Genomic DNA, 17,942 nt, shown 5'->3' with positions numbered 1-17,942 from the left:
CCACCAAGAGGTGCAAGGCTGTCTTAATGAGACAGCCTGTTTACAGAATTCAGACCCTCCCCAAGCAGCTGAGGGGAGGTCTTCTGACTTACTAAAATGATCATATTGCCTTCCAAGCTAGGTTTTGCACTTGATAAGGGGTAGCTTGCTGTCAGCTCTGCATGGCCTTTATGGCATCTCTGGCACCTTGGGAACAGTCTGGCTGGGGATGCCCGACCGTGTAGTGAGCTGCTTCCTGGTGTACTAATGGAGAAGTTAGTACTGGAGGAGGTTTGTGTCCTGGACCAGTCTGGGTGGAGAATAAATCTTCAACATGGCTATGAGTATGGCATTATTTTTACCACTAGTGGCCCAGGGCACCTTGCTGAGTCATTGCTTTATGAATTCAGAGGTCAGAGAAACAAAGCCAGTGGCAAAGCATGCTCTTCAGGAGGCAGTATGCTGGCCAGTACTTACAGTTACTTGTGAGCTGCAAATGTTAACAAAAACACCTCAGAGAATGAAAGGAGGAAGTTAAATAATGTTTTGTAAGGTGTCCTGTAGGTGTTGGCGCGCGGTGGAAATACCTCCTTCCCACAGCCTCAGGAATTGGTCTTCCTCCACATGGAAGGCCAAAATAAAAATCCTTTAGTTGGATTTTCAGTTACTTTTCTGAAATGGCACTTCAAACAGGACTGCACTGTGTGGATAGATCAAAAAACCATTTTAGCTGGGATTTTCAAAGCTATCTAAGGAATAAAGGTGACTTGAGTGACCTGTGAGATGTGAGCAGCTAATTCCTTTCATCACCTGTGTTGACAGGTGCTTTTAGCCTGGATGTAACTATGCACTGTATCCTTACAGTGATGGCTGGCTCACGTGACTTAAATAAGCTCTACCTGTCTAAGAGTATTTTGGCTGTTCTAATGACATGTGCTCAGAGGGCTGCTTCTGGCCTCTGTCGATGAGCAATTGCCCTCCTCAGACCTTCACAGAGAAATCAGGCATAGGTCTGGCGATGGCTCCCCGGAGCCTACATGCTCACCTTTCTTGTTGGGTACTACACTGTGTTACTGAATGCGTGTGACAGACAGAGCAGTGTAGAGCATTAAAATAATGTTTCTGTAACTGTTTAATATTGGCTTGTGAGTAGAAATCATAGGAGCTGAGTTTAATGCATCTGGTGGAAGTAGTATAAACACATTCAAAAGGGACAGAGGAGAGGAGTGACCAACATGACGTGAGATTTCTTTAAAATACCATAGCTACCTGAGGCCTTCTGCATCAAAGCCTCTCTTTATCCCCCTTCCCCGCAGATACATTAATACCGTGAGTAGAATATACGTACATAGCTTTGGTTGTAAGTAACATACCTGGCATATTGCAGTACCCTAGCCTCAGCTGGTCGGGGCTCACTGCAGAAGGCAAAATGCATCTTAGAGGTAAGAGCAAGCTGAGCTCCACAAGTGCTACCTGTGTCCAGGCTGGCTGGCTTACAGCTGTCCTGAGTCTGACTGCCACGCGCTGCTGCGATAATTGATACCTAAGAAGGAACAGGCGTGTAAACAATCTCCAGGAAGAGATCTGGTCTGGCTGAGGAGTTCCTCTTGTGATAAGATTTTGTGCATCTGCAGATAGAGAGTGCCTGATGTCTGATAGGAGCCTTTCAAAACAGTCCCCTCTCCTGCCATTTCACAGATGCTGATGCAATGTTAGAAAGACTCTGACTTCTGGAGGAAATATAAAGTATTTTTTATCATTTTTCTCCCCTCACCCCTTCTGTATGTCAAGCTTCAAAGGTTTTCTTTTTGTATCAGGAAAGAAAGATAAAGTGTTCTGGGGCTCAATTTCCAATTCTGCTCTAGATTTCCTATGTGACTGGATAGTAGGTTGTGCTTTTTTGTACCTCAGTTTCCTCTCCTTTAAATTATGTTATTAGGTACGGTTTTCAAAATCATTTGTGCAATTCTTCCAGTTGAGTACAGAGACAAGATCTGCAGACAAGGCTACCAAGAAATATGGGAAACCAGAGGCTGGTTTTCGGAGGTGCTGATGTCAGGCAGCCAAGTCTGTGAGTTAGGTGCCTTACCTTATAAATGTTTTAAAAACGTGATTGGGAACCATGCTGCAAGGTGCCTAAGTGTCATGGAAAATGTGGTTTTAGGGTCTTTAGTGTCCAAAAAGGGGGACTCTTACTCCCTACTTGGTGAACACATTATTAAAATGCTACTAAGTCATAATGTTTCTATTGTTGTTTGTAATTGTTCTCCTAGAGTCTAATTAGACAAAACAGACAATCTCTCTTACTTTGTGTTTATGCTGTGCCAGATAGACATAACCCTGAATTTAGTTCTCTTGTAGAAGCTAGTGCAATAAAAACAACAATACTTTTACTAATGAGAATGTGAACTATGTGAAGCCAGGATTCATGCTAAATTAATACCCATTAGTGACTTAGATCCATAATGAAGGTTTCGCTGCTCTGTCGTGTGTCTTAATTTATTACAGAGCAGTCTATAATATTTTATTAATGATACATGTATTTTGATTTTTTTTTTTTTTTTTGTGGAACTGCTGCCCAAAACTATTGGAAGGGATATGTGCTTTCCTGTATCACCAGAATGAGACAAATGGTACTGCTTGCTTTTATTATTGTACAGAAGTGGCTTTCCTTTGGATTCAGATAGACTTATAAATGGCAAGTAGCTGGAGACTAATGGAGCACATGCTTCAAAGCCTTCCATCTGGTCCCTTGGTGAGGAAAAATAATATATTGTCTCTGTTCTAATCAGTCTTCATTATAAAGAAAAATGCTCCCACTGGAAATTCTGGAGAAACTTCACTCTGAGGGAGAGGGCAACAAGTGCTATCCCCTTATGCATCTGCAGGGGAAAAATGGAATGAATTAAAATAAATAAAAAGAGGCAGTCATTCTGCTCTCTGAAAATGGATGATGCACCTGTCAACACACATTTATTCTGGTGGCCTTCACTGACACTTTCTGGTGATCACAGAAGAGGCTAAAACTGCTTGAAGGAGACCCCACACATGCTACTTGAATAAGACAGGACTGTATTAATTTGAATTAGAGCAAAAGTTCTTAAATGATGATTCCTTATCTCAGTTTCATTGGAATTTTCCTCAGAGCTCTTCCTCCAGTCTTCCAATCACATAGCTGCTATTGATTGATTTACTTCTTCGCATATGTTTAGGAAGAAAAACGAAAGAGATGTTCCCCAATGGAGTCCATCTGCTCTTTTCTTATCGGGCGGGGTGGGGGGCGAACCTACAATTAGTGTCTCGTTCATCTTTTGGTTTTAAGAAAAAGAGAGAGAAAGAAAGGCAACTATTATGCAAATACTCTGCAATTTGGTTTCAAATATTCTTTGTACTATGATGAGCAATTTCCTTTAATACAAACTCAGCCTACTTGCCAGGACTTTTTTCCCCTTAATACAGGGAAGAAAAAAGAGACTTAGGACTTGGGGAAGATGCTGCGTTCCTCTGATGCCAACTTTCTTAGCCTTTTTTTATTTCCTTCTTTGGCACTATTATAGCTGTTAAATTGTCAGAAGGATGTCACAGGTTTTTTTGGAGAAAGAGAACCAAAATAGCTTTACAAAGCCGCAGTTTCATCTCACTTTTCATTGTTCTGTTGCCATGATGAAGTGGTCTTGAAATGGAGGACTCAGCTCTGTGAATGAGGGAGAAAAGCTTTCCCCCTGTGTTTTTTTTGCAGTGCCAGTTGTTTTTGATGGCAGCATCACCTGGATGAGCAGATGTTCCTTGTTTTGTAAGGAGTTCCTGTGCCACTTGTTTGTGGTACTTTAGGACTCTGCATACCTTAGACAACATTAAGTGCTTCTAGTTAAACGTTAATACTTAAGCCTGTAAAATACTAACCATTAAAATTTCTGATCCTGTGGAGCACATCAACGCAGCTTAATCAAAAGCCTTAACAGAGAAGGCCAAACTGGGGATGTAACTATATACGAGTGGCATAGTTTGCTTGCACAAAACAAAAAATAAAAAATTGGTACCTAATGCATTGACCATCAGTTGGAAAAATAAATTCAAGAAACTAAGTGGGAAATAAGAAAAATGAGATCTTCAAACAAAGTCAAGTGTGTCATACATCTTTGGTTCTGGGGCCGTAACAGGATGGGGAGTGTTAAGGCAGTGCAGAACTTCTGATCTGAGCCTTCCCTGGATCTGCCTGGATAGTCTGAGCTCTATCACTTGGGGCTCATTATATCAAGCATACACCACATCAGACTGGATTTTGTCTAGGTATGCTTCACGCTGGATAGACAACAAACATTTATGGTGTTCAGAGGTCACTGATCCCTTTCAGGTGCTGTCTGGGAAATCTATGCGTAAGGTTTCTAAGCACACTGGAGTAACTGGGTCACTTTTGTTGTTACAGGAAGCTCTGATCATGGCTAGCATGGACCACCCCCACCTGGTGAGACTTCTGGGTGTCTGCTTGAGCCCGACCATTCAACTAGTCACCCAGCTGATGCCTCATGGCTGCCTGTTGGATTATGTTCATGAACATAAGGATAATATTGGCTCCCAGCTTCTGCTAAACTGGTGTGTCCAAATAGCCAAGGTATGTAATTGATGATGTTTTTTTGTTTTTCTCTTTTATTTTCATAACTAGCCAAATGGCATACCACGGGGGGAGGGAAAGATTGTTTTTTTCATGTGTGTATAGTCTTGGAAATGTGTACTGTTTTGTCTGCCTCTACAATATTGTAAATTACTCATTAATACGTAAACCAAAGTGTTTTTCTTGACTGCCTTTCCAGCTCAGTGCTAAGGGGACCTTTGAGGAAAAAAAGGTGAGGAAAGAAATCCCTGGTATGATAATGTCTGGGGTTGAGCACGGAAATATTTTTCAGCCTCTTCTGCTGTTGATTGCTTGTAGATACTGTAGTATATTGTACATTGTAGTTTTCAACCTTTCTGAATCAGTTAAATTCTGATATGCCATCTATTGTCTGCCCACACACTGCTGAGAAGATAAACAGTTACTTCATGTCAGTCCTTAGGGAACCACTGCGGTTCTGCTGTGTTTAAGACCTATCGCAACAGCTGAGGCTGGAGGGTAATATCACTTGTCTTTGCAGAATGGGAACGCTCAGGGGCCAGATCCTGCTTTGCGTGCCCTAGCATAATGTTCTGTGCCTTCCTGGGGAGTTTTAGGAGCAAGAGTTCAGCTGTTACCATTCAGATAGAGGCTGTACACCAGCTGAGGTGGAACAGCAAAACAGGTCACAAAACCAGTCCCGGTGTAATCCTTGCACAGACTTGAATGTGTTTTTTTGTGTATGTTTAGATACTCAGTGCTGTACTAACAAGTTACTGATAATCGGTTGCAAAAAATGACAAGTTCTGGAAGTGTAGAGGGCTGCAGTTTTTATCCATTTTAAAGGCTCTTCTGTCCAACCAGAATTGCATACAATGGAGTTACCATGAATGGAAATCTAGAACTCACTTCTCACTTACAACTGCTTAGAAATCACTAATATTTTTGGACTGCTTTGGTGAGAATGCTTGTTCTATACAAACATGCCACACATATTCACATATTCATGCCTTCATATATTAAATCTGTGGCCTTAAGTGAATGTTATAATATCCATTAAGGATTCTTAATTCAAGTTGTAGTGTTAAGCTTCTAACACTGGAGAAAAAAATAGAGATTGAGGAGCTGTTTTGCTAGACAGAGTGGTAGCCGTCAAGTAAGCATTCACTTTTTTTCAAAAAACTTCCTTACAAAAGGAAAAAAAAAAAAAAAAAAACGAGAAATTCAGCTCACTCTGAGGTTTTGCTCAAGAGGAGGAGGTGCATTTGAGGCTCATTGTTAATAGGTGTTTGGGGGTTGGGGGGGAAAGAAAAACCCCAGGATTACACCTTATTGTCACATCCTGAAGGTGACAGTAGATTAAATGACCATAATGGTTGGTAGAGGGGTTGATCCGTAGCAGTGGTCTGTCACTAACTTGTGAAATTTTCAGTGTTCGCATGGGGAGATGGAAGATAGTAATTCGGGAAGAAAGAAAAGCACTGAAATAAATGACTAGGGCAAAAAATGCCCCCATTCTGAGGTTGCAGCGTTTTGTATGTGTGCTCTCTCTGTGATTCTGCAGTGCTAGGATGGTAAAGCAGCAAGAGTTGCACGGTATGTTAGGACATGGTAATGGGGATTGCCTGTATCTGGAGATGTGCAAGAGCAGACAAACTGTTACCAGAACAAGGAAGGTAGGGGAGAAAATAGATACTCCTGTTTGAGACCTCTCCTGCAACACAACCTCCTTGCCATCTGTTCACTGCTCTCTTGATGGATAGTGGCCATTATTGTTTATTTCAAAACATTTACCCAGTGCCACACACGAAAAGCTAATCCACCTTTATTTTCCGTTTGTGCATGCATACAGCCATTGACTTGTTGTGCTAGTAACTGTGCTAGCTTTGCCCTGGACTTTGTGGGCAGCTGATCAGGGAAGGAGGGAAGCCCTGCTATATACTAGAGGCTTATAGAGCCAACAGATCTGTGGTTACACTCGTTTGTAAATCTGCCTGCAGGTGGTCTTGATCTGCGTGGGCTGTGGGTGAAGCAAGTGAGGCGTTAGAGATGTTTGAGTTTTGAGGTGGTGGGTAACCAAATTGTGTGAAGAAGTAAGATCATGTGCCTAAGACCAACTGATGGACTGTCAGGATGAGAAAGGGAGATGCTTTATAGGAAAAGGTGGCCTATTGTTGAGGGGAAGTTAATTGAATTTCAATGAGCTAACTGAACTTCACTGAAGTTCTTCTTCTGCATCACAATAGTCTGGAGGTTAATTCTGTCTTGGCCTTGAATTAAATCCTAAAGGTTGACAAGGTCACCACAAGTACTTGCACACCGTGATACAATCTTATTGCAGAAGTAGACTTCAAAGAATGAGTTCCTTTATTTTATTCTTGTCTTTGGAGACATTAAGTGACAGTTGGGTGTTGAAAATCTTCCCCATCATGTATCTTTATGTATAGATTGAACTTATTTTAATTATTATATAGGAAGCTATCGGTGAAGCTAGGAAAGAGATAGGGATGTGCACAGAAGGTTGCACAGAATTATCTGCATTACATTGCACTTCCTGGTGGGATACAGGGATGCCTTTTCCCTTGCTAGCTCCCAGACTGTAATATGGATTGGTGCTAAGTCTGTGGAAAGGTGTTTCAGAAGGAGTGAGGAGAACAGTCTTTGAGATCACCAGACAAGGAGTCCCCTTATCCCAAAAAGTGGAATAAGCATGCTGGTTGGAGTCTAGCAGCGGGGGAGTAGTAATGCTTGATTCTCCACTCATCTGTCACAGTTAACAATGACTAGGAATCACTTTGCAGCCTGCAAATAGGAAAGACTCGATTTGCCTGCAAACAGACCAGTCTCTACAGGCGTGAGTGCAGGAGGTGGTGGTTGCCTTGAGCACAAGTTGTGGTTTGCTGAGGGAGAGGTCTGTGTATCCTGTGTACCTGTCCCCCCTGTGCTCACGTTCTGGTTTCCAGCATTCGGCTTAAGAATGCATCACCACGTCTTGCTTTGGGGAGTTGTTGGTTGTAGCTTTGAGAAAGGCACCTAAAACGTGGTTAGCAGCATAATAAGAGGTGAAAGTGATTAGTGTTCTCCCAGTTCTGTTCTCTGCTTCCTGAAACATCTCCTGGTACCTGCCCTTTGTTTGAAACATTGTTCTACCTTCCCCTTCCCTCCTTTTCTGGTGAGAATTTTCCCCAGCAAGGGTAGGATGGGAGGAATTGGAAATGCCTTGTTTCCGAAGTTGAGGTTGATTTTTTTGTGAATCATTTAAAATCAAGTTGCTGCTGCAATACAGTTCCTCCCTACTGCGCTTTTCTCCATCTGCCAGTGTGCAGGCTTTTATTTATCGAAGTCATTGCTTCAGAGTTCACTTGTTCTGCCAGGCTGTTCATTTCCATATGTCTCTACTTCTGTAAAACTAGATACAAAAACTAGTTAGGCACTATGCCTGGTTGCCAACCTGCATATGGCTCTGGAGATCATTTCTGAAGGTTGACGATAGGGCAGTTATTAAGTATTATCTACTGCCAATTGAAAAAAAGCTTGGGTGACTTTTTCATTTTGCTTATACAGGTTGTGTTGAATTTATTCTGACTGTTAGATCATTGTAGGGTAATTGTGTTCTCTTTCCAGAAGCTTTAGCTTCTTATTTTATGGATGAAAGTTATAAAAATAGAGTAGCCCCCAAGCATTCTGCATAAAACATGGTTGTTAGACAGCAGCTGTGTCTGAGGGGGTTCTTCCCTTCTGCTTTGCAGAGACACAAGGCATCTCTGTGTGTCTAGCTTGCATGTATGGCGTCTAGCTTAGGAACTGAACATTTAACCTTATAGCTCAAGAGTTTGGCTGAGTTTAGCTCAGTGATTTTGTCTGGAGTTGGTGTCCAGTAAGGCAGTAAGCTACCTGTGCAAATCAAGATGACCCTTAGAGTGGGAGGAAGAGTGACAAGTTTGGTAGCCTTATGGTACAGGAGGATGGAGGAATGCTTCATGAACATCCGTAGTGTTGGCTGCTTGAGAAACTGATAGAGAATCAAATCTTGCAAGGTTAGTGAATTCTCAGTAGATAAATTCTGACCTTGCCATCCAGTGTATGACAGATGCATGCAAATCAGGAAGACTTTAAACAAACAAACAAAACAAAAAAAAGAGAGAAGTACTTTATGCATTCATATTTCAGTGTTTGATATAACGTGTGTCAACAAGGGCTGCCTAAACCCTCTGCCTAACACCTTGGTGCAATGAGGTGGTTCTTAGAGAAACACATTCCAGAATAGATGAACTTGGGGTTTCTGGTCAGAAAGAGTTGGTTACACCATGCCCCCAAGGGAGGTTACCTTTAAGATGCATCTGTTTAAGCCTGTATCCTCTCACTGGTATTCTAATGGCAAAATAAGCCTGTTGCTGTTGTGATTATTACAGTGGGCCTTTGTGCTGTGCTAGGCTGTCTCCCGAGCAAATAGAAACAGATTTTTGGTACTGTAACTTGGCATGCAAAGCCTGCTAAATTCAACATAGGAGTTCAACCCAGGTAGCCCCATCTATTGCCCTACTATTCCTGTATGGCAAAAATTAAGGTTTTGTTCAGCTGCTGGTGACTTACATTACATGTGCACCAGTTCTGCTGAGCAGTGTTGGAATGCAGAGGAACTTTTTCTGCCCTGGGAGAAAGGAAGCAATGTTCGTAAAACAAAGCAGCACACCTAAGGTCACCTATCATTTGGAAGGAGCTCAGCTCTCTTGGGTCTTAGCCGGTACCCCGTTTTGTTAGGTCCTGACTCCGCCTTCGGACTGCTAGATCTGGTTTTGGTGCTGTGAGCTATTATAATTCATTCACATCACCTCAGAATAGTAATGAGGTAAGGCAAAAGTAGGTTGATACAGTGGGATGTCATGGAAAGAAAATCAAGTACTTAAGGGGGATTACTTTTTATACTTTTTCAATATAAAAGAACTCTCAAATTACCTTAACTAAAGCCCTGCACGGCATCACTTATCCAGGTATGCAAGAAAACAATGTTTGGAAACACTGTAGGAAAGAAGGGAGGGAAACTCAGGGATGGAGTTTTAATGGTGCTTATGAGGGGAAGTGCAGATGCACGTCTGTGTCTGCCCCGTGTTATTCCAGCACGCTTGCACTCATTGCTCTCTTCAAGGATTTTCTACCAGCAGTGCAGATCTGCTGCTGGGGGAGCAGTCTACAGGAGCCATCCAAGCAAAGGCACTTGCAAAGCTGCCTCGCTGCTGCTTTGTGTGCCTCTCTGTTATCTCTCCCTTTAGCTGGTTCACATTACAGGCCTCTGTGGCCTTCTGTGGTTCTCTTGGCAAGAAGGATAGCCTGTCTGCTCCTGAAGCCTCTCTCCATGCCAAGCTTTTTAGAAAGGCGTACTTTATTATTGCCCAGGGCAGTGCTTCTCAGCTGGATGTAAATTCGCAGGCTGTGTGAAATTCAAAGGATCTATGCTGATTTATGCAATTGAGAAGCTGCCCCAGAAGCTGGTGCAGGGCTCACCTCACATCCTAAATTAAACTGGTTCCAGCCTGCACTCCTCACATGCAGGGGGAGAGAGGCTCTAAACAGGGAGAGCCGGAGGCAAATGAGGTCCATTCAGCCGCACTGTGAGGAGCAGAGCCTTTTTCCTCCATCAGGCCGTGATGGATTAGGAGTGACTTGCTGGAGACAGCTTTTGTTATTCTCCTGCAGACGGGGCGCGAGATGGAGTCTGCGTGAAGTGGGAGGCAATGGGGATGGCTGGACAGGTTGGGAAGAGGTGGAGGATAGTGGCTGTGGTTCAAGGTCTTTCTTCTTCATTAAAGAAGCCTACCCTAGAGCTCAGCGACTACTCCATCACCGAGTGAACAAAGGAGCTTAATGACAGTCATCTATCAGCTGTCCACATTTTAAGCTTCAAGATGTCTCTATTCCCAAAGCTCCGTGCCATGACAAGGCTAATTGTATAATTATAATGCTATACCAACCCCTCCTGACGTGCTCACACTGGCAAGGACCAGGGCTAAGGGCTGTGATAATTATCACTGCGAGCAAGTACATTAGCATAAATGTAGTTTACTAATGGGGCTGCTCTATTAGGAAGTGCAGTGCATAGAAGAGTAGGATCTAAACCAAGGAGTATGAAATTAAAGCCATATTGAGACAAGACTTTAATTGTGTGGAAGAGCAAAATCAAAATAGGTGGGGAAAGCATGATTTTACTCTCCTGAATCTCTCTGTGCAGTTTCCTTTCCTTTTCGCTATTTATCATGACGTTTTCATGCTTGCTGGAAAGCTTGGATGCAGATGGCAGATTGAAATTGAGGACAATTCTGGTGTTGCTGGAGAGTTGTCACTGAAGGAGGATCTGTCGTCATGGCTCAGAGGGGAATGACCCCACCCTGTCCATTTCCTGGGCCTTTTTTGATACACTGCTGGGTCGCTCACTGGGTTGTAAAGATTCATACAAACTTGAGAAGCCCTTAGAACAAAATTCAGGTGGACTTTGCACAAGTGTTCTGAGTCCTCTTAGCTCGTGACTGGTAGAAGGGGACAGATTTCTTCCCTGCTGTGGTCATTTAGAGTGCCTGGAGTTTTGTGAGAGGCTGAAGAAGTTCCTTTCAGTCCTCTTAGATAATAAAGTGTTTTTTGTTGTTGTTGTTTGTTTGTTTGTTTTTAATCAAAGACAGGGAATAAACATTAGGACTTCAGTAATTTTGTCCAATCTGCCATGCTCAGATGAATGTGGGTGGACACTGTGTGCAGCCACTGCTGGTGCACGGAGGCGTGGGCTTAAGGCCTGGTGACTTCACATGACTGCTACCATGGCTGTTCTGCATTTCTTCTGGAAATAATTCTCCAAATAAATCAGGGAATTGGATCCCATTAAAAATAATTACAGCATCTCTGCACTTTAATTGCATGTTTCATTGGCCGGCACAGTATTCCTCCTTTCCCTGCATGATTATGTACATATTTATGGAGAATTTCATGCAGTTCTTCCACTTTTTCCCCACCAGTTGTTTCATTGAGCTTATTGAAGAGTTCTAAGCCATTTTAGAAACTTCTAAATGTTTTTTAACAAATCTACTTGTCCACGGGACAAGTTCCTTGTGAAAAGCCTTAAAACAAAGGAACACTCAATACAATTCAGTTAGTAAATTTTAGAGCACATTTTTTTCCTTTCTTTCCCCCTCCATCTCATACTGTCTGTGCACCAAATTCACTTTTTCTCTGTGTTTTTGTCCTTCTGTTTTGTTACTTCTTTGCTCAGCTTCCACAGTTTCATATCAACCTGTTTGCTGTTACTCTTTCCATAGTGTCATCACTTCTCCCTCATTCTCTGGCTGCCTGGCTCCCTCTAACTGGTGGCCATTCAGTGCTCTGAAACAAGCACAGGAGCAGCATGATGTCCGCCACCGGTTTCAACATTGTCACGTCTCATTAGAGGGTTAGGAGAGGACCTAAATTTCTTCATTTCTTTCATAACAATGCTTTCGGTTTTCAGGGTTCGGTGCCAGCTAGCTGATGACTGCAGCCTGTGGGGGAGGGATATTTGAATCTGTAAGGTTGCATTGGGCAAAATTGAAAGATTGGGTTTACGTATAAAAAAATAAAATAAATTTAGAGACATCTTTTTCATAGCTTTGTGCTCAGACATCTGACTCTCTAACACTGTACTGCATACTATAGTAATATCCGGACGGTGGTGTTCAAGTTGTTCATGGCTGTGTGTATAATATAGACACATATATATTTGCTCATTAGCTCCAGAGGAATCTGCGTTGGGTGGAATGACTCAACCTCTGAAGGTGAGTGTCTCTCTCCAGTGACTACAGAGGGAGTCTAGGAGACAAGCGTGGGCTAACCTTGCAGCTCTCCAACAGCTTAATTTGGGGGGGATAAATCTGCAGGCTGATGAGGATGACAGGAACACACAGGGAATCTGGGACAAGGCACGTAGCAGAGCACTAAGCTAAGGTCTGAACTTAGAGCCAACGTAAGAGCTGCTAGATTGATTTCTTTTCTGCACAGTGTGGTAGATACTGTGTTAGGGAGCTGTACCCAGCTGTGCTGTGTAAGGGCCTGTGAGGAGCGATGATGTCTTGCTTTCAGCTTGCCAGTGACTGGAAGGGGTTTATAAGGAGCAGCAGTCATCCTGTTTTCAGCCCTGATCCGACCCCTTGTGGATTATTGAGGCTTCCCACTCCCCTGAAATTCCCGTGTTCACAAAAGCAGTTCCACAGTTCATGGTTGTTAGAAAACCAGCAAAGAGATTTTTCAGCCATTTACAAATCACATCAGCCATTGCAAAGGCACAGAAATGGGCAATCTATTGCACAGAGATAGACAATTTATTGTTTTGTTAAATGAAAGGTACACTTAAGCACTGACAGTTATAGGGTCTCTGATATTGGGGACCTGACAGCTGGAGGCTACAAAAGCCCGAAGGCTGACTTGGCCTGACCAGATGAGCACTCTCATCAAGTACACTCAGCTCCACTGGGGAAAAAAGGAGGGGGGGAAAAAAAACAACAACAAAAAAAAAGCCATTAGATTTTTTTCCTATCAGTCCCCAACAGACCGGCTTGGGAAAGCATTATTGAAAACCTCTCCTAAATCAGATTCAGGATATTATAGGAGCACCTACTAGGGTCTGTCAGGATTTCCATTATAAAGCCATATTTTTCAGGTTTATAACTCAACCATAAAATTCTGCTCTGGACTGTGACTTGGCATAAACTGTCTCAGCCCCAAGCATATTTTTTATTATTATTCAAGAAATATATGTATTTGGCTATTTTTAAGTTGGTGGAGTTGAGAAACAAAAGCTGGGTCTCTTTCTTTTTATATACATAAATTAAAACTCCTTTTTTCCCCTAGTGAATGCCTTTCTTTCAACATCTGATTTTATAAAGTAACTTATCCTGCTTGGATAACTACAAAAACTGAATGGCCAAGGCATTGATATTTAAAGTTAAGACACACAGTCACTTTGTTTTTACAAAGTGACACAGTGTGCACATGCCCCACAAAAACAGTACTGTGCTCCTAAAACTACTTAAGAGTCTTGAGGAAGCTCTGACAGGCCATTTGAAAAACGTAGTGGGGTTGTGCAGTATGTGCCCGCATTTGAGTGAAGGCTAGCTTTCATGAGGAGCTGCATTTCAGAGTTCTCCTGTGCAATCCGGTGCTCAGAAAGAAGGAAAGGAAAGAGCTGGCCTGCAGAAAGGGAAGGGAGACGCCCTGAAGAAGCCAGTCCATATGAGGGCTGCAGTCTATAAAAGTAAGATCAAACCTAGCAGATGACTGTTAGCAGAAGAGCTACTGTCTGTGTCCAAAATTCAGATGTCTTAAAAATCAGAACAGTGGGAGCCAGGAGTAGTAGTGGGCTGAAGCCTGTTGCCCTGCCCCAGTGTGACCTGCTGTATCAGAAGCCTGTGAACAAAGTACAGGAACAGCAGTCACGCGCTACCCCTTCATGAAACCTTTCTGAGGCACATCTCAAGCCATGGATGGGTTCTGAAGCTGGCACCTTATGTCTTGGTACTTCTGCGGGTAAACTGTATCCGTCCCAAAGTAAAGTTCCACAGACACACCAGAGCAGGATGCGTCCATCCTCTGAGACATGCTGGTGAATCCAGCAGCAATGAACGGCGCTCAGTTACACAGCTCCCCTACGAAGGGGTAGCATAGCTGGACGAATAATACGCTTCCCAGGATGCTGTGTGATCTCTGTGCAATGCAGAGGACCAAGGTTAGTCTGTTTCATGAAATGTGAGAGGGGAGAGGGCAGTTCTGGGGGCTGCTGGCATGGTTTCAGATGCCGTGCCAGCCCTCAAACCTGCAGGGTCATCTGGCAGTCGGGTGTCATTAGTCAATGCTTTCCCTCTTTCCCACTTCCCATCTGTTTCTGTCCAGCCTGTTTGTGCAAATGAGCTCTCAGTATGCAGCAGTTCTCACTGTAGGTTGGTTTTCTTTCTTCATCTTGTGACCTTCTTGGTTCCTCAGACTTTACCCTTGTCTGTGTGCCAGACGAAAATCTGTGTTGCTTCTGTTTATTTACTAACTGCCCGTGTTAGTAAAGAAACACAGGGGATCATATTCTGCCCAGTGCACAATTCAGGCCTGCAGTGCTTTAATGTCTTCCGATTGAAGGAGGTGATAGAAGACGGGGTTATCTATCCCATAAAAAAAAAAAAAAATCTTGTGCTTTACAGAAAGAATGAAATGCAGTGCCCTGAACTGAAAACAGTGCTGAATAGTTTCAAATTAAGCCATTTGTCCAAAACCTTTGAAATGTTAGCTTTGGCTTCACACTTAATTTCTTTTCTTTTTTTAATTCTAAAGCAAATTGTTCTGAAACAGAAATCCATTTGACTTTCATAAAGGTTTGTGTGTGTTGTTTTTTGTTGTCTTTTTTTTTTCCAATGTTAGTTTGTAAGAATATTTCAAAAAATAGCAAAAGTCAATTTTAGTGAAAGCTGCTTTATTTTTTCAAAAAAAAATTGTTTTGACCAGCATTTCCTAGGAGCCTATGTACAAAAGTAAAATGCTACGCTAATAGAATTTGGTTTTGTTTCTACGCTCAAGATACATTACTTGCATTGTGAATTCTTTTACTTAGGGACCTCTCTACAGCAATGTCTCCCCTGTCAGCACTCATAACCAAATGCAAATTGTGTGGTAGCACTATATATTAGATAGGGAGAAAGAAACGAAGCGTGAGCTATCTGAATTGGACTTGAAAAGGCAGAGAGTACCTGAATTTCCATAGGTGTAGGAATGCAGAAAGTTGAAGACCTAGTAGTCAATGAAGGAAGAGTTTGGCATCACAAGTGGGCTGGAACAGTACAGTGCAACACTACAAATAGCAGGTGTCAGGAATTTTTACATGGAAGGTTTGGAGGTGGCAGAAATAAGAGTGTGCTGCCTCCTTGAATTACTGTGGCACCTTTGGCTGCCAGCATGCATGGTGGAGCACATAGTACTTTGGTGGGGTTGGGGCTCTGTGCACTGCCTTCGTGCACCCTGCTGGTTCTCTTGGTGAGGGTTTTTGACATAGAGTACCCCCCAAAATGGCAAACCCATTCTGTGTTTGGATTTAAATACAAATGTTGGAGTTCCATATAAAGCTAATAACTTTAAAATAAGCCAGCTAGGTCTCTTCTGATAGAGGCAGGATGTGTCATTGTCACTATATGAAGCTCTGACTCTACTTTCTCTAGATTGTCATCTCATTACCCAAAAAGAGAATCAAATTGCCTAATTGTTCTAGTGTTTTGGGGGTATACCAAGTTCATCATATGAGAAAAAAACATTTGTGTATATTTAACTTACCTGGCTTTGTGTGCTGAGTGTTAGCTATAAACCTAGCATGGTCAAACACCCAAGAGGAAAACAAGTATGTAAGGTAAGGGATGACACTGACATGAGAATGAATGAGTTTTGACTGACTATGAATCAATTTAGAATGGAGATTAAAAGAAAGTTACTAACTACTGTAGCAGTAAGGTTCTCAAACCTTCAGGTAGAAATACTGCAGACAAAATAATGGATGGCTTTTAAGATGGAGCTTGCTGTGTTGATGAAGCAGATGTGGACTGAATGGGGTGGTTGTTTTCAAGGGGCTGAGTTTGGTGACATGGTAGCTTTTAGTTCCCTGCTTTGAAGCTGAGTAACCTGGCAAGAATGAACAAGGACAGGCAATGTTCCCATGCTTTGCTGGGAGACAGCCCAGGCCTGAGATGTGGGACTTTGGGAGATAGAGATCGAGTTGTGCTTTTCGCTTTGGATTGTTTCTTGTTTTCTTTTTCTTATTTGCTCACCTTATTCATTCTTAATTCAAATTAAATCAGATGCTGATTCCATTAGCTGAACTGAATAATGCATTACTCTGAGTTTTCATTGAAATCAGCAAGCCTATTCATGCAATGATGATGCTATTCTTGTGAGTAAACATATCGGAATCAATCTCCTGTGTGTTCAGCCTGCTTCACCCTAAGAAAGAAAAAATGAGGTTTTCAGTTCTTCTCTCCTCTTTTCCCCTTTGCCTAGGGCTTGCTATCAGTAATTCATGGTATGTGTACAGTAGGTGGAAAACACTCATAATGGAAGTATTTAATGAAGACTTTATTACTTTTAAACATAAGTGTTCTAGTTTGTGTCAGTAACTAATGACCCACAACATTTCTTTTGCAAAACTGGTGGTTCAGGAAAAAGATTCAAAAAAGATTCAGAGTGTCTTTGGTTTTGTCTATATTGAAAAACTTTTCATTATAGTTTGGAGCTCACCCACCTGGACAATATTTTTTATTGAAGAGAGAATTTATCGCATGTTCTCCCAGTCTTTTCCTTCGTATCTTGCCTTCCAGCTCTCTTCATTTTCCTCATAAGATATTCAGTCCTACACATCTTCATGGAATACTAGCATTCACAGAATAATGACTCGTATTTTGTCTGCCATGGTTCTTACCTCCCTCCCATTAGTTATGATTTTTTTCTACTCTTCTTCTTACAAGTACACCTTGTTACCTCCTACTCTGTAATCTTTCCAATTTTGCTCTTACTTTGACTTTCTTTCCCATATACTGTTCTGTCTTTTTAAGACGAAAACGTTAATAATGGTGTTGTGTTCTGTGCAGCGCTGTGTATCTTGAACTGCAAGACTAAAAATAATTCTTTTTACGTCTCATTTCAAAACCATGACTGTCACAAAGAAAAGAAATGTAATCATAGAAACAGTGAAAAACCTTTGTTTTGACAGCTCTGTACTGGTATTATGTTGTGATTGTTTTGCTTTTTCTCCCAAACTGAGGTAAGCATTGATTTAATTTGCGTGATTTTTTTCATAGAGAATTGCAAATTCATTTGCAGTCATCACTACAATAAACAAAGCAACACATCCCGTGTCTTCGAATTGTATCCTGTGCTTCTGAAGCAGATGAACTTAGAGTTGAGAAAGAGGAAAATATTCCAGATTCCTTGGTACCTCACACAGACACAGCTCAGTCTTGTTGCGTGATGTTACTTCCAGGGGCTAGATACAGACGCCTGTATGTGGTGGTGGGGGCAATGTCACCTGAGGCCATGTCCCATGCTACCTGAGGGGCTAGGATCCAAGGGTTTTTTTTTGGTTTGTTTTTTTTTTTTCCCATGTGTTCTAAGTAAGCTACTTTTTCTTTAAACCCGTTTCCTGTAAACATAAGGAGGAAAGAAAAAGAAATGAGAGGACATTAGCAGGAAGGACTGTCTGGTACCTGTGCATTAAATAAACCTTATTTAAAGGTACATTTTGACTTGAATCTTAGACTCATGGTAGATGAAGCTTTTTCTCATCAGCCTCTGTTCTAGTACAAGCCAGGCATTGTTAGCCTCCTTAGGATCATCC

General features: G+C 42.1%; 1 protein-coding gene across 7 annotated transcripts in view; it reads left to right on the top strand.

The window, feature by feature from the left end:
* The window catches only part of ERBB4 (erb-b2 receptor tyrosine kinase 4), a 590,714-nt gene that overhangs the window by 488,235 nt on the left and 84,537 nt on the right, over nt 1–17,942 (top strand). For all 7 annotated transcript variants that reach the window (XM_084524744.1, XM_084524743.1, XM_084524742.1 and 4 more), the window contains one exon: nt 4,406–4,591. In XM_084524744.1, the coding sequence (XP_084380870.1) occupies nt 4,406–4,591 (186 nt within the window). The remainder of the gene's footprint in view (nt 1–4,405; nt 4,592–17,942) is intronic.

This window comes from Aythya ferina (genome assembly GCF_964211825.1).
Source record: "Aythya ferina genome assembly, chromosome: 6".
In the NCBI taxonomy this organism is placed as follows: Eukaryota; Metazoa; Chordata; class Aves; order Anseriformes; family Anatidae; genus Aythya; species Aythya ferina.
The sequence above is the reverse complement of the archived record's forward strand: the minus strand, read 5'-3'. Positions and strand labels throughout refer to the sequence as shown.